Source organism: Solea senegalensis, linkage group LG9 (genome assembly GCF_019176455.1).
Source record: "Solea senegalensis isolate Sse05_10M linkage group LG9, IFAPA_SoseM_1, whole genome shotgun sequence".
Classification (NCBI taxonomy): Eukaryota; Metazoa; Chordata; class Actinopteri; order Pleuronectiformes; family Soleidae; genus Solea; species Solea senegalensis.
The window spans coordinates 18,690,111-18,709,291 of record NC_058029.1 but is presented as its reverse complement, the minus strand read 5'-3'; the positions used below and the strand labels follow the sequence as shown (position 1 = coordinate 18,709,291).

At 38.7% G+C, this 19,181-nt stretch overlaps 3 protein-coding genes across 3 annotated transcripts; 2 read left to right on the top strand and 1 right to left on the bottom strand.

Moving 5' to 3' along the window:
• Positions 1 to 6: 6 nt before the first annotated feature.
• rpp38 (ribonuclease P/MRP 38 subunit) lies at positions 7 to 2,162 on the bottom strand. Its single transcript, XM_044034479.1, has 2 exons — positions 2,059 to 2,162; positions 7 to 1,460 (listed from the first exon to the last, which is right to left on the bottom strand). Exon 2 carries the CDS (start codon positions 1,449 to 1,451, stop codon positions 642 to 644), a length of 810 nt encoding a protein of 269 aa, XP_043890414.1. The 5' UTR covers positions 1,452 to 1,460; positions 2,059 to 2,162; the 3' UTR covers positions 7 to 641.
• A 1,779-nt stretch (positions 2,163 to 3,941) lies between these two features.
• On the top strand, positions 3,942 to 6,972 carry acbd7 (acyl-CoA binding domain containing 7). Its single transcript, XM_044033318.1, has 4 exons — positions 3,942 to 4,066; positions 5,787 to 5,904; positions 6,000 to 6,062; positions 6,530 to 6,972. Exons 1-4 carry the CDS (start codon positions 4,055 to 4,057, stop codon positions 6,601 to 6,603), a joined length of 267 nt encoding a protein of 88 aa, XP_043889253.1. The 5' UTR covers positions 3,942 to 4,054; the 3' UTR covers positions 6,604 to 6,972.
• A 1,750-nt stretch (positions 6,973 to 8,722) lies between these two features.
• Positions 8,723 to 19,177, top strand: crot (carnitine O-octanoyltransferase). Its single transcript, XM_044033316.1, has 17 exons — positions 8,723 to 8,858; positions 12,118 to 12,240; positions 13,124 to 13,248; positions 13,345 to 13,526; positions 13,656 to 13,780; positions 13,866 to 13,974; positions 15,086 to 15,179; positions 15,302 to 15,427; positions 15,559 to 15,660; positions 15,878 to 15,961; positions 16,046 to 16,153; positions 16,268 to 16,398; positions 16,502 to 16,625; positions 16,718 to 16,796; positions 16,895 to 16,988; positions 17,633 to 17,752; positions 17,990 to 19,177. The coding sequence occupies exons 2-17, from the start codon at positions 12,126 to 12,128 to the stop codon at positions 18,108 to 18,110; spliced, it is 1,839 nt and encodes a 612-aa protein (XP_043889251.1). The 5' UTR covers positions 8,723 to 8,858; positions 12,118 to 12,125; the 3' UTR covers positions 18,111 to 19,177.
• The last annotated feature ends 4 nt before the right edge of the window (positions 19,178 to 19,181 follow it).

The window sequence follows — 19,181 nt, the reverse complement described above, 5'->3', positions numbered from 1 at the left end:
CTATGGTTCATTCTTGTGTCTTTATTGTAAACTCCAAGCACAAACAACTGTTGTAGTGCACAAGTAAGTCAAATCTTCTCACACCAAATAAACATGGATACAATAATGTAAATACTGACTTTAAGTAAGACATCATTTAGATCATGGTGTTTGCATTAGTATAATAGTAATAGTAGAATGTTCCTATATCCAATAGGACAGTCATCTAATTTAAGGCATATAAACATGTCTACACAGTGTGACTACGATCAGAATGCCCCACGTCTTCCATCCAATAATTGCTTCCTCTGAGTATATTATGGTGAATTATGAACAAAATTTAAGACCTAACCATGTTGATCCCGTACCCAGCCAATAATAATTTGGCTTAGATACATGTCTGCTCCTTTTTAAGCTCAAGTAAAAAAAAAAGCCAGTTTCATTATCATGCAATAAAAAGGCACGTAACAAATATTTTCATTATTGATTAATCTGATATTTTTGTCAGTTAAATAAATATGAGCAACAAAATTTCTCAGATCCCACTGAGACATTTTTCATGGGTTGTTCAACCGTGAGGTAAAAAAACAAAGATGAGTAAAAGCTTCCTAAGCTCAAAATCAAATTTCAGGCCGTCATGGGCTACTCTTTAAATATAAGGGCTATTTCTTCTTAACTTTACTTTTTCTTTGCTTTGCAGGGTTGGGAACTATTTTCTTCACTGTGAGAGGCAGCAGAGAGCAGGAGGAGGGAGACACTGTGACCTCCTCACCTTCACTCGCCATCTTCCTTTTCTGTCCTCTCTTGTCTCCAGTCTCTGTCTCCTCTGCGTCTTCAGGACCCTCAGGTGTGAGAGTGGGTGCTTTAACAGGTAGCCATGCAACATTGAGTGGAGGTACTCTGGGCATAATGGCATCAACAGTGTCATTGAAGACCTCCTCACCACTGGAGGGACACTGTCTGAATCCCAGTGCGAGGACACTTTTCAGCCCCAGTGGCTCAGACACGCTCAAACTCAGACGAGGCACCTGGCACGCCGGCACTCCCCTCGTTGCACTCAGCGGAATCAGGTGACTCGTCATGTGACTGGGTTTGACAGACTTGCACACCAGCACCAGCTTGAGCTCATTTCTCTCCAGAGCCTTGGTGACTTCGTTGATGCCAATAGCTAGCTGTCGTCTGGCTGCCACATCTGTCCAGCCGTTTTTGGGAGCATCCTGTGCCTGGACAGCAGGTTCTGTCATGACAGCAGCAACTTTCTGCTCCTTCTTTTTCCTCCATGGCTGGAAAAATTTCACCTCCTTCTTTTCAAGACCCATGGAGGTCAGCTTGTCCTTCAGGGTTTTTAGGATGAACTGCATGTCTTCCTGAGGGAGTGGGCTCCATGTCGGGGTGAAGGGTGAGGTGAGAGACGTCTTAGTTGGAATGTACTTTTTAGTTTCCTTTTTACTTTGCTTTCTTGGAGTGGCCATGTCGGAAATCTGTTGAAATGAAAACAGGTGCATAACACATTAAGTCAATCACTTGTGTAAAAATAATATTTCACAAAAGTTGTACAGAGGTGAAAATAATATTTGTTTCAATTGTATTTCATTTGATTGTATTTTAATAATAAGTAAATGCAGTACAAATGAGCTGCTTATATTAAACTGGGTGTTTTTTTCTGATGCAGTACAAGGAAATATTTTACTTTTTTTCTCCAATATTGGTTATAGATTTGGTGATAAATTATGATATTCAGAAAATGATTACTTTATCATATCATAATCCAATGGAATAGATCGGATTATATTTAAATAAAATACATATAATCAGATTTGAAATAAAAGAAACATTTAAAATAGATATATTTTATATAGTACACAAGAGTAGGTGACGCAAGGTTATAACAGTATTTTTTGCTATTTTGTTTATTATTCTACGAGTGTTTTATTTACACTTGTAAACGATGCGAGTGAGTCTTCTTCACTTGCTGGTCAAACATTTTTGTGTAAATTTAAACTCCTCGTTCAAACCTGTGTGGACATTTTAACACTCAACCACAAACACGACAAACAGTGACACTAGACGATACTTTACCTGAATTTGAACGCAGCAAAAATCACTTTTAAGCCACAATATCAGAAGAGTTTACGTCTTCATCAGTCACATGAGACCACACAACAGACCGCCATGTTTTTTGAATCAAGACAACTTTATTTAAAAACGCCATAGAGTGCCGACCAGTGGCCAAAGGGAAGTACTACATCATGCCTACATCCAGAATATCTATTTTTTATTCAGTACATATTCAATAACGTCCTAATATACCTGTGTATGACACGAATAATCTAACTGAACGTAATTTGTAAAGGGATATTTGTGGAGTTTGACGAGCTGAAAATAAGACTTACAGACTTGTGTATGTGTGAAAACTTGCAATAAATATAAAACAAGAAATAATAGAAATTCCACTGGTTCAAATTATTACTATTATTATTATTAGTAGTAGTATTGTTGTTCTTGTTGTTGTTGTTATTATTACTACTACTACTATATTATTATTAGAAGTAGCAGTAGTAGTAATAGTGTAGTTGTAGTAGTAGTGGTAGTAGTAGTAGTAGAGTAGTAATAGTGTTATTATTATTATAAGTAGTAGTAGTAGTAGTAGTCGTCGTATAGCAAATACCACACCCTGAAAGCTACATGTAAATCAAACAATTTTTGTGGCACTGCTTTGCAGGTTATCATCGTAGAATGGATTGACCATATAAAATATTTCTCAGGTCATGATGGTCATTGAGTTTGAGGTCCTCAAACATGCACTCAAGTAATAGAAAAAGACAATGAGGTTGATGAAAAAAAGAATAATTAGTGTGGCTACTAAAGGTCCTTCTCACCACCAGTCAGTGCTTGGGCCTTAATGTTTTTGCTTTATATAAAATAAAAAAGGGATAAATAAATAATTTTTAAGAGGCTGCTTTGAGACTGTCATGACTTTCTGTATGATGGGACTAAAGCTTTGACCTTTCATGTGATGTTCCTTGATCTTATGTGCTTTTTTATCAAAGTGCGCTGTGTAGAAGAAGACGACCTGCTGCAGTGGATTCAGGAGCCTCACTCGATTACAAAATGGTACAGGTTTTAGAACATCTCTATCTTAAATCCATTGTTGTCTTAACAACATCTTATCTCATATTTTTTATATCTTTTTCTTCATCATTTTCCCATTTATCTTTTTGATTTATCACAGAGAGGACACTCGCGCCTTGTCTTCACAAATAGGTGAAGATAAGATAAGACTGTTAAATGTATTAAATGATTGTAATGTGTGCAGATGTGACCTGAGTACATCACTCTTTTTAGTGATTAGGTGAGAAACTGTATGTGTCTGTCTGGTGCGTTTTACTGCTGTGGTTTTAGTCTTGTAATCCTCATGAAAACCTGGTCCTAATGAGAGAGAAACTCTATTCTGAGTAATTTTAGGGCTAAGATTTCAATTGTTGTTCAGTGAATCTTAATACTTCACACAGTGGTATAGTGAAATTAGATTAAGATGGAGCGAGAGATAATACATAAACAGAGAGTGACATGTGAAATTTACATGATGTGTAATGTAATGTTTATTTTACCATTTTCTATATTGTTTTTATTACCATTCCCTGTTATTTATTACTACACAGAGTGTTTTTGTTTCTTTCTTTCTTACAAACTTTACTTTCAGTGTCCGTACTTCTCCACTTCACTGTTGTATTTACCATACTATATAGTGTTTTATTAACTGTTTGTTATTAACGTAGGACATTTTGACCTTGTGGGGACACAAGGCACTTGTGATGGTTAGGGTAAGGGGCTTAGGGAATGCATTATGTCTATGTGAAATGAGTGTGTGTGTGTGTGTGTGTGTGTGTGTGTGTGTCAGACAGCCAATCAGCTCCTGCACAGAGCTCTGTTCCCTCCTCTTCCTCTTCCTCCTCCTCCTCCTCCTCAGGCCTGTGTGTGGAGCTGCAGTCAGTGACAGAACAGCTGCCCGGTGAAGTGTCACAGTCCGCAGAGGCGCATTCATCTGAACTACGACAAATCTGCATCTGCTAAAATGTCTCTTCAGGTAAAACATTCACTCCTGCTGTGTCCCGTCATGTTTTCGCTTGTTCTGACCGCAGATGTGTGATTATTATCATCGACGTGAAATGAATAGCGGTTGTAGCGGTCGCTTGCTCACGCCTTCTCATGGCGTCATCCATCTTTGAGGGTGAAAACCGGGTGTGAAGCGTTCAGCTCTGTTCACTCTTATTTGTAATCTGCAGATTATTAAAGATTACTGAACAAAATCAAACGTAACGTGTGTATAAAAAAGCAGTGTTACCAAAAAACATGCAGGTTCTTATTGGAAAACATTTGAATCAAACATGTAATAGACATTCTGACTAAATATCTGCAGCAGGAACAACAGGAACAATATTCATATACATAAAAAGAGATGCATGTGCAGAGAAATTAGCACTATTTTTCAGCCAGTGTCCTCGGTAACAGGACAACTAATCGACAAAATGTCTCAGAAAACAAAAGTAATGTTGGTTCTGTGAGTGTAAAAATGAAAAATAGTAGCCTTTTTATTAGGATTGCACAAGATCTGTATCAGCAGATCATTGGCTTTATAATGTAAAATGAAATGACAAATGACTACAACAAAATACTATGTTAATTTCACTACAAAAGACTAAATAACCTCTTTGGCACAGGGAATTACGTATATGGTATGTCATATCAGTATTGCGTATTGGCCCAAGCACTCCTAATATATCAGATAGTGGCAAAAAGTCTAACATTGTGCATCTCTACTTTTTATTGCGGTCATTCTAGGTTACGCTGGATAAGATATGAGTCATATCTTTGAAGTGGCTGCCAGATGACTTCATATTTAGAGCATACACCATTAGTCTGATGTTGAAATGAATCAGTTGCCATTTTGTCTGTGTTGGTGTAAGGACACGTTTCTTGTTGAGTAAAGTTTTAGTCTCCTGGGCTAAAAGTGTTGCAAAAACCAATATAGTGACATGGAAGGGGTTTCAAGTTTGTCTGTACTTAAAGGGTTTCCCATGCTCCATAATTATCTGTTGTGCAATGCTCCAGATCCAATTGACAAGTAGATTATTCAAACAGGCTCAAAAGCACTGGGGCATCAAATAGGAGCCCATTGTTTTCCTGCAGCTTGAGCAACAATAGCTCTCCTAGGCTCCGCGCTATGAATGGAAAACTCGGCACCGATTTCTTATTCAGTGTTGTTTGTAACTCATTAATATGCACATTTTCATTACCACTTTTTGTGTGTGCGATACCGGTATCGCAAACTCGAGTATCTACCCATATTAGTCTGATACAGTAATCTTAGACCATTTATGAACGTATGAAGCTGTTAACAACACATTTGTGCCGAGACATTTCAAAGACATAATTCTCCAACTGTGTAACAATTATTGTTCTCCCAAAAAGAAGAAATAAACAGCCCAAACATGACTCAGCTAAAATGCTTTTGCTGATTTTTATTTACATTTCATGCTGCCTGTGCATAGTGAAGCTTGAGATAAATAAGATTTTTGGATTGTATCGGAATTTTACATTTTTATCTGTCTGATATCTGATCCAGTGATTTTGGCCAGTATTGGACCGATGCTGATTCACATCCCTAATTTTCATACTCACTTTTACTGCACCAGACAGACAGCATAGGCTGGGCTCCCCCATCACACTTTGCAACCATGTGCTCAACAAAACCACTGCAGTCTCGTAGGATTTAGTTGCCTGTGTCTTCTCTCTGTGACCTGCAGGCAGAGTTTGACAAGATGGCGGGGGATGTGAAGAACGTGAAGACGAAGCCCACGGACCAGGAGTTGCTGGACCTCTATGGCCTTTACAAGCAGGCGACGGTTGGAGATGTTAACACCGGTATGACTGGCTACAGGATAACGGACTCACTTACAGTGCTGTTCCCCTACATTGTGAATGTTTCACCCCCTCTGTTTGCTTTGATAACACTGTAGATCGACCAGGATTGTTTGACATGAAAGGAAAAGCCAAGTGGGACGCCTGGGACTCCAGGAAAGGTAACATGGATTTAAAATGAAACATTGAAACATTTTACAGAACTTGTGATTTACTCTGTAACTACTGCATTTGTATCAGAAAGAGTTGAAACATACAATGACGAGTGAACTTTGGGACAAACTTGCAACAAGAGGAAAAGTCAGATGTTGACCAAAGTGATGTAATATCATGCAATAGCTCCACTATGCTCAGGCTGTAAAAAGAGTCCTTTTTCCGTGACAATGTCAGATGTGTGGATTGTTTTTTACTCTAAAATAGGGGGAAATTAAAAGTTTAACAAAGTTTGAAACCACAATGTATTTTTTTCACACATTGATATTGACTGATTTTAAACATAATATTGTGATAAAGTTGTTGGCCATATAATCCAGCCTGTTCCATTTGTTCTAATGAGAGCAGTAAATAATTCACAGAACACATGAAAACCTTGACTCAGGCGTGTTTTTGTATTGACTTTGTGTTTCAGGAATGTCCAAGGATGATGCCATGTCAGCCTACGTTGCCCTAGGGAAGGAAATCATTGGCAAATATGGGATATGAAGCTGAATTAGCAGAATTAAAGCAAAGAACAAGACTGCATACTAACTCCAATACTAAAACTGTGCTGCGCCTTTGTCATGAGTGGCCTTCTGCCTTTTTTTTTGCTGTCATTTTATAGATTTACATTGATTTTTACATTTCATTTCTGCAACTAAGACATTTCTATGCATCTTCTGAGGCTAAATATGTTGAATCCACTAATTGGTACTTAATCTAATGTTTGGTGTTTATGCTTATACACATGTGCACAGCAATATTTTTATTTAACTACTTGACCTTTAGTCAAAACAGGACAAAGTAAATTCTGAAAAATGTGAACACGATTAATTGCACACTTTTTTCAAAAATAAAATCTCTCGATTATTGGAATTTGACTTTCCTTTTGCACTGAGAACATATTCATTATTTTATGACATAATCTTCAATATACAGTATATAATCATCATACACGCATCATACAGAAACAACATCAATTGAGACATTTGTGTGCATTTTCCTTCAGATGAACTGATGCCACTGTTATGAAAAACACACAATGTTATATTAAAAAAGTCAAATTTTTTCGTGAGTAGTTCAAAGTAAAAAAACAACAACCAACCATTACCAAATGGTAACTGCAGTCTAAGTTCACAACACAGCATGGGTGTGGTTCAGCTAGTTTACATAATAGTACCTGGCATTATACTGTGTTCATGCACATTCACATACACAAGTGTCCCGCTGTCTGCTTTATTTGTATTAAAAGTGAATCTACTGTGGTTAGTAAAAGTGCATTTTTGAGAGGGACAGTGAGGCTTTTTAGTTTCCATGGTTTCACGTGACTTCAAAATATAAGCAAACATGGAGATGGACTATTGGCGTTGTCAGTTAATAGCTGTTGTGTGTGCAATGAAGTACATCCATCTTCTACCTCTTTATCCACCACATGAGGGTTGCGGGGGTGCTGTGCCAATCTCAGCTGACAGGGCGACAGGTGGGGTTCATCCTGGACAGTTATGGTCAATTTAGAGTGTCCAATTTACCTAATGTGGGTTCTCTCCGGGTTCTCCGGCTTCCTCCCACAGTCCAAAAACATGCAATGTGGGGATAGGTAAATTGGACACTCTAAATTGACCATTGGAGTGAGTGTGAGAGCGAATGGTTGTTTGTCTCTATCTATGTGTGTGGCCCTGCGATGGACTGGCGAACTGTCCAGGGTGTACCCCGCCTATCGCCCGATGTAGCTGAGATTGGCACGGCACCCCCCGCGACCCTCTGGTTGAGGATAAAGCGGTAGATGATGATGACAATTCACCTAATCCCCACATTGCATGTTTTTGTACTGTGAGGTTCCAAATAAAAGATTGCAACATCCGTTTACCAGTCAACTCACTCTCACTCTCATTGGTTATTGCAGGGTTCTGTTCACACCCCCAATCTCTGTTTAGTTGTAAGTATCAAACATGTTTGATATTTACAATTTGAAACCCGGAAAGACTGATGCGTCCACTTCTGTTAATCCCTCACATTCCAGGATAATTTGGCCAGATAATCTGTTCAAATCAAGCTAAAATCGGAAGACGCCCATGCTTGTCAGAAGGGCCAGATGTGGGGCAGATCTAGCTACTGATGAGATAACCTGGTCATTTTATGACTTGATATATAATACACCTCTTACATGTAGCACCTTTAAACTAGAAGATTCAAAAACACAAATTCCTGAAATTAAATGGCTTCTCTGGCATTTCAAAATAACCAATAGGGTTGTATGTTGTCAGGTTAGACAGTGTTTTCAAGTCACAGTTGTACCCATTCATGATTATCCCGAGGGAGGAAATTCAGTGTAATTCATTTATTTAGAGTGCTTTTTATCCAGTGCACAATACAATTGTGTATATTCCTTTCCTAGTCAACTGACAGATTAATAATTGGTAACTAAATTAAAAACCTGTCTGATAGTAACAACACCAGTTATAGTAGTTTTCAATAATGTAGGAAGCACTTTATATTCTATACTTCCACGTCTGGAGGAGGGTTCATTCCAGAGCAGCTTGAAAGTTGACCTGATTATTATTGCGAGCACAACATTCGCGCATGCGCAGTGTCACCGCGCTGGCAGTGGAACAGCGGTTCAGTGGGGCAAAGGTGAGGACGCGAGGACGCGAGGACGCGAGGAGCTAGACGCTGAGAACACAACAAAACACACTTCACTGTCACTCCTGCTGCTGCTGATGGCTCTGGATGCCTGAGGTTTGGGTCAACATATCTTGAACAAGGTGAGCTGAGTTTAGGTGCAGTGTTTGAAACCATGTTATGCACACATATAAAACGCTGCAGCTGCTGCTATTGTTGTTGTTGATGTTGATGGTGTAGCATTAGCCCATAAGCCGAGAGCTGCTAACACAGTGCAACAACTTCAAGTTAGCTAGTTCAAATTAAACCGTTAAATTATTAAGTAAGTAGCGAGTAAAAACACAGTTTTCTGCCTCCAACGACTCGACCACTTTCTTTGATTATGTCGACGTGACCGCGGATAGTTGTAAGTGACACTGACAGCGTTTATCGAGTTTTGTGAAGTAAAATAACTTGTTTTCATTTAAAATGCACATTCACTTCATATTTTTGTGGCAAACTATCTGCAGTTATACTGGTGCTGCGTCAAGCTCAAGTTATACTCACTAGTCACTTTATTAGGCACACCTGTCCAAGTAGAGGTGGAAACAGGGCCGACCCAAGCCTTTATGGGGCCCTAAGGTGAATTTGATTCGGGGCCCCCCTCCCACCACCTCAGAGTAGCCAGTGCTATTATTGACTATTATTGATACCAGTGTAACACTATAAATTGAATTTATTGCGGTTGTGTTATTTGCACCAAACCAATGTGTTGTTTTAACCTTCAAGAGTTGTGAAGTCACAGACTGGTCTAGTACTAATTTGCACTTTGTATTCAAAGTGAAGCAGTAAGTGTGGTGATACTGAACTTGAATTAAACAAGTAAACCAGTTTAATGACATTGGTTTCTGATGTGCACCAAATTAGCTATTGTCAACTCCAAAATAAAACCAAATAACTTATGCTCAACACCATTTAGATATAGATAGATATAGCTATATAAATGATTTTTTTCCTCATGGACTACTGAGAATCCCCACCACCAGGGGATCCCAAGCATCTGTTTAGTTGGCTTATGCTCTGATTGGGAATCACGGGGTACCTCACAATACGATAAGATATGTGATACATGGTCCATGATACCAATAATATCACAATAGTGCGATTCTGTGATAAGCAATATTTTTTTATTCATACATCATGATATCATTGTCTAACTGAAGAAAACAAAACATCCGTGAAAAGTGCAGAATTTCTCTATTTATTTACACCATAGAGAATAATGTGCATAAAGTCTATGTATTGAACGTGGATGGAGCATCTTTTAGCGTAGCTTTCTCCACCATTATCCTGCTGTAAATCCTCTTCTACAGCCAGATAACGTCCACCCAAGTTTCCCTCATTCATTTGAGCAGCGCCACCTTGAGGAGACATGAAGTAATGACGCCTGGAAAATTAAACTGGCAGAGACTGTTTGCTTTAGAGAGCCTGAATTTGTTTATTTAAATTTGTAAATGTGTAAAGGTGTATCGATTATTATATTTCACAAGGAACGACAGCAATATGTCACCAAATCCATATTTTGACCCACTTCTCGTGGTCAAATATGGTGGTCAAATATCGAGGGCTGAGACAATGAATCGATTATTAATTTATTACTAAATTAATTGTCAACAATTTAGATAATCGTTTGGTTTTAGAATGAGAAGAATTAAAACAAGTTTTCAGATTTTTCAGCTTCTTAAATGTGAGTGTTTTTGTTTTTTTTGCTCCATATAACAAATAAATCTTTAAAACTGAATAATGTTGGTTTCTGGAAAAAAACAAGACATTTGAGAACATCATCATTTCCTGGTTTGGAAAACACTGTAAACATTTTTCAAAACATTTCTGACATTTTATATCGAACGATTAATCAAGAATGTAATCGATAGATTAATTGATTGAGAAAAATAATCGTTAGTTCCAGCCCTACAAATATATAATCGACCAATCACATAACAGCAGCAACATGTGAACCTGGTCATGATGACCTGCTGAATTTCAAACGGAGCATCACAATGGGGAAGAAGAGGAGATGACTTAAGTGTCTTTTAATGTGGCATATTTGTTCAGTATTTCAGTAAATATTGACCTAATAGGACTTTCATTTATCATCATCACTAAGGCTTACAGACAATGAAAAAGAGAAAGTATCCAGTGAGCAGCAGTTCTCTTGTTGATGCCAGAGATCAGAGGAGAATGACTAACCAGTCATATATTATAGTAAACTAACAGTAACTAATACAAATAACTACTCATGATACCAAGATATAAGAGGGCCATCTCTGAATGAATAAAACTTCAAACTTTGAAGCGGATGGGCAACAGCAGTAGGAGTTCTGTGTACCTAATAAAATGGCCATGTAGCACAACATTTAGGTAACATAAACGTAAAGCAAATTTCAGCATCTAAGATAATATATTTTTGTTCTATTACCAATTAATAATCACTATTATCATTATTTTAAAATTGAACCAAATAATTCTGATTACCATCTTAATAGACACATTTCAGCCCAGTCTTCGGCCCACTTTCAATACCTCCATGGCCCACTCGTGGGTGACAGTCTAATGTGGGATAAACCTTCAGAAAGACAGTCGAGTTGTGCCCGCCGTACTTGTTCTGGTTACCCTTTCCAGAAGGGAGTATTGAGCTGAAAGGATCAGCCAGCAGAAATCTGGACAACCTCACTTAAGTTTCATATCCTATTTCTTCCTCTTGGTGGAAATGAAAAAATGTGAGTTGCCTTAGTTTGAATATACATGCACATACATTTGTTTCTTCCTTAAAAATGCAAGATAAACAGATATCCATATGTAGAGAACTATACACGGACTGAATATGAAGGATCTGGAAGTTCCTGTAGGGGACTATTGGCACACAAGCACTATGACCTTTGGATACTTGAGTACAGGTGCAGCAGATAGTGGCAGCCCAATAAAGCAGCTCCGTCTCCCATGTTAAAATTTCTATTCTTTTTTTCTGTTCTTTTTAATAAAAGTAAATCAAATCTTATTTTATTTTTTTTCATAATTGAGTCATCTGTTGATGAGTCTCCCGATTAATTGAGTAATCATTTGGTCCAGAAAATGTCAGAAAATATTAATCAGTGTTTTTCAAACTTGGAAATGATGACGTTTTTTTTCCCACAAACCACAATGGTTCAGTTTTACTGATTTATTTGTTATATGGAGCAAAGAAACCAGAAAATATTGACATTTAAGAAGCTGAAAAATCTGAAAACTTGTTTTGATAATGAAGTGTTAGATGGTTGTTGCTCATGCACAGGCATTTGCAGGATCTTTGATTCAGTCATAACAGTGATATAAAGTAATGTCACCCTCAGCTTTTTGACTGTGCAGCCTTTGTTTTTATTACAGGGGAAGAAATGGCAAATGTTTTGTCAGAGTCTCTGCCAGAGCAGACCTTTCAGTACCAAAGCAGTCTGCCACCCCTACCTGTGCCGTCACTGGAGAGCAGCCTTAACAAATACCTGGATGCAGGTAGGGTATACGTTTTGTACTTTCTGCTGCTGGACAAATCAGATTATGGTGGGTAAGTTAGATAGTCGAGATTGTCATTTTGAAATACTGAGTATGCCTCTACACTTTAGATACTATGCAAACCTCAACTGTGAAAAGCTGCAGTGCATAACTTTTGGCGATTTTTGTTGTCATTATTCTGTCGCTGTAACATTTATTGTATGGTGTGTCATTCATCTAAACAGACTGTCAAGCAATACTATCACACCTGACTGAGGTCTGATAGTATTGTTGTGTGTGTCAACACAGACAGCTCAGGGGTTTGATTAGTAGAATTCACAGCAAAGACTTTTTGATTTTCAGTCATTTTTCCTCTGATCTGTTTGCTTTACTCACTCAATGGTGTTTTTGCCTGCAGCTGTTTTGAAATAAAACAACTCACTTCCTTTGTACAGCGTGGCAATGTCATGGGGTGAAATAGATCTAAACACCACTATACTGAGAAACAGAGAGAGAGTCATGTGGAGCTGATTTGTGTGAATGTATTTGATAATTGTTTGAATATAATGGACATTTGTTTATATTAAAAAGTTATGCAACACAGGGTTAAGTCAACTCTGTATAAAGATAAACACTGGCCAGTAATGTACTGTTCTACTGGGAGATTAATTGGCAAAGCTATATTAATGTATATTCATCTTTTGAAATGTAACATGCAACAATGTCTCCTCATATTTCTATATCTAATGTGGGTACATTTATATTTGTACAGTTTAAAATCTATTAAAATGATAGTTGTTTTATTCTATAGAAAAGCCTCAGTGTTCACAGTGATCAAGAGCTTGTGCTGACTTGATTTAGACTGATTCACTGATTGCGCTACTACTTCTTTGTATTCTAACAGTTCATCCATTTGCATCAGAGGAAGAGTTTAAGGCAACTGTGGACGTTGTGAGGAAATTCCAAGAAGGTGTTGGCAAAGAGTTGCACCAGAAACTACTGCAGAGAGCCAAGACAAAGAAGAATTGGGTGTGTAATTCAGCTGGGAATGTATTGTTTTTGTCCTGCAGCAGGGAACGCTTTTTTAATCCTGGGTGTTCAAATTACTATTTTTTAAATCCCCAGTTGGAAAAATGGTGGTTAGACTCAGCATACCTGGAAGTCCGCGTGCCCTCTCAGCTGAATGTGAACTTTGCTGGTCCAGGGCCCTACCTGGAGCACTGGTGGCCTCCTGCAGAGGGAGTTTATCTTCAGAGAGCCAGTCTTAATGCATGGTTTACACTACAGTACTGGGACCTGATCCGCACGTGAGTCATTTTGTAGACAAGCTGTATTTGTTGTGGTGTGCCAACCATCGTTGGTCTTTTTTGTTGTTGCTGTTGCAAAGTCACATATATATCTAATTGTGTATTATTTACTTCCTCTGGGTGATTTAGAGAGAAGCTGGCTCCACAGAAAGCTGGGAAAGTACCTTTAGATATGGACCAGTTCAGAATGCTGTTCTGTACCTGTAAAGTGCCTGGAGTACAAAAGGACACTATTTACAACTATTTTAGCACAGGTAGAATAAACTGGATTGTTATCTTCAACCTTCAGACACACCTAAATTGATAATCATGTAATGTGAATTTTCTGCTGTGTCATAGAGCGTGAGGGTCCGTGCCCCTCCCATTTGGTAGTGATGTGTCATGGACGGATCTTCACATTTGATGCGATTTGTGATGGACAGATCCTCACTCCTCCTGAACTGCTCAGGTATTTAATACTCAGAAGTACAAACACAGACCTCTTCTTCTTGTCTTTGTTATTTCCATTACCGTTATTAAAGAAATATGTAAAGATGAGTAATGGGAGATGTTTTATTATATATTATATCCAGCAAACAGAACAACTGAACAAAAAAAAAATGCAATAAAATGTACTTTATGGTTTCCCTTTATGGGAACTAATGTTGCTATCAGTGGTGCTACATGCATCACAATCAATAAATAAAACCTCCATATATCACAGGTGATTATATCAATATAAATTGAATAAGGGAAAAGTGGAAGAAAAACTTATTAGTACACATTGCCCAGCTGCCATAATTGCACATACCACCATGTTGCACAACAATTAACAGCTTATATTACTAATATGTAGAAATAATGTTATAGAAAAGCATCTGGGGCCTCATGTACAAAAGAGTGTTTTCATACTAAAAGATGGTATACGCACAAAATTTAAAAAGTATGTACGCAAAGACGTACTCCTTGCCCGAGGTGAAGGAGTTCAAGTATCTTGGGGCCCTGTTCACGCGTGAGGGGACAAGGAAGCGGGAGATGGGCCGGAGAATTGGAGCGGCTGGTGTGGTACTGCATTCGCTTTACCGCACGGTTGTGACGAAAAGAGAGCTGAGCCGGAAGGCAAGACAAGACTTATCCATGTGAACTGAATTTGCTGATCATTTCAACAATCTATAAGTGTCACACGTCAACATCTACACACATTACGCACAGAATACAGACCGAGCTCACAGAGTTACTCCATGTAACGACGGCATCGCCTTTCTCTTCAGATGAAAGGCGCAGCGGTGGTGGAAAAACGTTTTTGTAGTTATTTTGTTATCGTATGGATTAAAATGGGATAAAGAAAATGTTCTACTCAATGTTCAAGTCCCATTTTCTTATAACAAATGAGTCTGTAACTTTATTTTGGAGCGTTTAAAACATTAGAGACTCATGTGTGTTTTTGTGCGTACGCACGGTTTATACATGAGGCCCCTGGTGTACCTTGCAGATCAGCGGTGGCCTCACTGTTTCACAGAATATGACAAATGTAAATAAGAGTGGCAGTGAATGAATGATGTGCATGTTAACATGCGCAGGCAGCTGAGCTACATAAAGGAGCGCTGTGAGCGAGAGCCAGAGGGAGAGGGAGTGGCTGCTCTCACCTCAGAGGAGAGGACTCGGTGGGCAAAGGTGAGGCTGCTCAGGTTTGGAGATGTCTTTGTGAATTACTTGTGAGTAACGCACAGTATGGATTACCTTTAGGAAAGACTCTCCCATGATGGTCAGCACTTATCTGTTTACTGTCTCTGCAGGCCAGGGAGCATCTAATAAGCATCGATCCACACAACAAGACCATCCTTGAAACAATTCAGAGCAGCCTGTTCATCATATCTCTGGATGAAACCAAACCCTACTCCACTCCAGAGAACTACACTAATGTACTAGCTGCTCTCATTTGAATTATTTATCACTGCATGAGTCTCTATTGTTTTTTTCTTTTATCTTTCTTTCTTTTTACAAGAACTGTGTGTCTGATTTTGGTTTTTATATTTTTCATTTCTAAACGCAGCTTACTCTTGAAGCACTTACAGGCAACCCCACCATTCGATGGGGTGATAAGTCGTACAATGCAGTCGTGTTCTCAGACGGCACTTTTGGATCCATTTGTGATGTGAGTTTGCGTGTGTATGTTTTATGATAGAAGGATTTAGAGACTGTCATTTACTTTGATACCCATGATAATCTTTCAGTTCAGTTTCATCTCCAGTTGTAGAAACCTTATTTGTGGTTATATATACATGCTAGATACATGTTCTGGTTGAATAACTGTGTGAAATCCACAGAACATATTTGTTTAAGGGATAAAAAAAATTGTTTTTGTTTTGCAGCATGCTCCATATGATGCCATGGTTCTGGTGTCTATGTGTTGGTATTTGGATCAGCAAATCAAAGCTACAGAAGGCAAATGGAAGGTAAAGCTGATGATGATATCCTTCTGTAAAAAAGCTGAAGTGGTTCTTATTACTTTTAACATATTGATGTCTTTGATTGTGTAGGGCTCAGATGCCGTCAGACCAATGCCCCTTCCTGAGGAGCTGGTTTTTACTGTGGACAGTCAAGTCCAGCGTGACATCAGCCTGGCCAAAAAGCAATACATGGAGACCGTGAGTCAGTTCTTAACACCAAACTACACTACAGAACACCTGATACCCTCGTCTATTATCTGTATCTTATCTATTAAGCTGTTTGACTCACACTCTCTGTTTTGGGCGTTACAGGCACAGGATCTGCAGATTTTGTGTTACGCTTTCACTGCGTTTGGAAAAGCAGCCATCAGACAGAAGAAGCTACATCCTGATACCTTTGTTCAGCTGGCAGTGCAGCTGGCTTACTACAGAATACACAAAGGGTAAAGACTAGTTAAAAAGTTTTGCCCATGCCTTGACTGAAATTTGAAGCACATGAAGTGAATGAATCTGCATTTCTCCTCCTTTTTTTTTTTTTGCTCTCAGGCCAGGAAGTTGCTATGAGACTGCAATGACTCGCAAGTTCTACCACGGCAGGACGGAGACGATGAGACCGTGCACCCAGGAGGCTGTGAACTGGTGTAAAGCCATGTTGGACCCAACATGTGACGTGAGTGTGGAATTCTGTGTATATCTCACAAAAGGAATGTGTGAACCCAGTCGTAGTTTTTTTGACATGGTACATGAACATCTTTCCCTCAGGTTAGCGCCAAGAGGAAAGCCATGCTGTTGGCCTTCCATCGACACAACACACTTATGGCTGAAGCCCAGGAAGGACGAGGTTTTTATACACATCTCTGTTCATTAGAACACTCATTGTGAACAAGAACTCATTTGTTTTTAACCTCAGCTCCTGCTATTCTGTAACACTCTTGTCAGGTTTTGACCGACATCTCTTTGGTCTGTATCTTATTGCCAAAGAGGAGGGACGTCCCACTCCAGAACTCTTCATGGACCCACTCTACACAAAGAGGTAGAGTCAAACAAGATATTTAGCCCTTTCATGCATAGTGGTCACTACAGGGGACAACTATTCAAAAGCTATATTCTTACATGGTGGTGTTGATGGTAGAATTGCACACAGCCACCACATTGGAGCTTTGTGCATCCCCTCCATGCACTGCCACCCACTGGCCAAGTGCATGTGCAACATGAAATTGTGTGAGTTTGGGTTAGGGTTGGGGTAAACAAAAATTGCATGCTGTCTCCTGCAATGGACATGTGAAGAACTCCATGAAGAATGTTTTTTTCCTTGGCCAAAGATGTATGAAACACTTCTGAATATTTTAGCCTATTTAGCTAAAAGACAGACTTGTTCTCCTGGGGTTTTATTTAGCAGATTTAAGTAAATGCTGTGTCCATTGCACTGATCATGTATCAATAATATTGACACATGATCAGTGCAATAAACTTAACTGCAATAGAGTGCAGAGGTGCTGTACACCATTTAAAATTAAAAACATAGAATTTTAATTAACTGGCAACCAGGGAGTGACATGAGCATATTGTTTGTCTTTGATTAAAACTGAATTTTGGATACATTTTAGATGACAGGTTTTGTTAGACCATTGCAGGTGTGTCTGCTGTCGTGTAACTGGGTTGTGTTTTTGTGTGCAGTGGTGGTGGTGGTAACTTTGTGCTGTCGTCCAGTCTGGTTGGATACACCACTGTTCTGGGAGCTGTGGCTCCCATGGTGCACCACGGCTACGGCTTCTTCTACCGCATCAGAGATGACAGGTACTCATACCCTCAGCAAATGGTTTCTTTGTTGAGTATTAAAACCTTAGTGTGAATCGTTCATTTCATCAAATTAAACCTACTTCAAGGCTGCTTTTGTTCACCACGTTATGCTGTATATAATTTGCTGGGTTCTGTGCAGTTGGATTCTGATACTATTACACAGCAGGGTTTAAATGAATTATGTTCAGTTTTCAGCAGCTGTAGTTAAAACCACTCTGTCATTCTTCCCTCAAGGATTGTGATATCCATGTCAGCGTGGAAATCCTGTCATCAGACAGACGCCTGCACACTGTTCAACAACTTCTCGAGCTCCATGCACGAGATGCTTCACGTGGCCACCATGTCTCAGCTTTGAGGACATGGAGAAGCTGAACACATGAGCTCATTTGCCTAATACCTCTTTCCTCGTTTGAGCATTAACATACTTACAGTTCACAAACCCTCAGCTAATAGCCAGCAATAAGCAAAAGTCATGTTTGTTCTCAGCACAGATCAATGCAAAAGCAAAGAAACACATAGTCAGCTGTGACTCTTATCTTACTATGAAGTGATTATCCAGGTGTACATATTTATCCTTTTATCAGCATTTTATGAGCATATATTTCAGAAGATGGTGTTTTTCCTTAGTGGGTAACAAGTTAACAGACGCTGTTCTCTTGTTGTTAATTATGACAAATAACTGCTGGTTTTGTTGATTCATGGCCTTCTTAAATTCCTGAATTAAATAGCACTGATTGTTTTAGTTTTTCTTAATTTGACTTCCTGTGAAAGTCCCCACTTAATGTGCAACAACCTTTTTCAACGTTTGTGAGGCAGATACTTTTGGTTGATTATGTGTCGATACAAGATTCTTTTTATTTTAAACCACTGTAATGTGTTTGTATAATCACTTCGGCTCCATTGGGTTCAGGTTAGGTTTACAGGTTTTCATGTGTTTCCATCAAAAGACTGTGAACTAGAATTTATCGCTTGGACTGTCACATGTACAAGTGGGTTGAGGGTTTGATTCCTGGCTCTTCTAGTCTTAATGCATTCTAAAGCAAAGGTGTGTAACCCCAAATTCCTGGCAGTGTGTGAATTGATATAAATACTAATGGAACAGACACTGCATATGCTATACAAGCATGTAATTTAGACTAAGTGTTGAGTAAATGTGCACTATTTAGCATTTACATTAGGCAGGAATCTCTGAAAGGCCTGTGTGAAAGGAAACACTTACAATACGCAAAAACTGACTCAAACAAAAAATTATAACTTTCATAATTTCTGCTACATCTAAAGCCTAAATCTGTGATTTACCTGTAACTATGATTAAGATGAGCTGAAAAAAATAACTGTGAATATAATTGTTTTTATGAATGAAAACAAGCTCAGTTATTCACCTCTGGATATGAATACTGAAAAATAAAAATGTACAACATATATA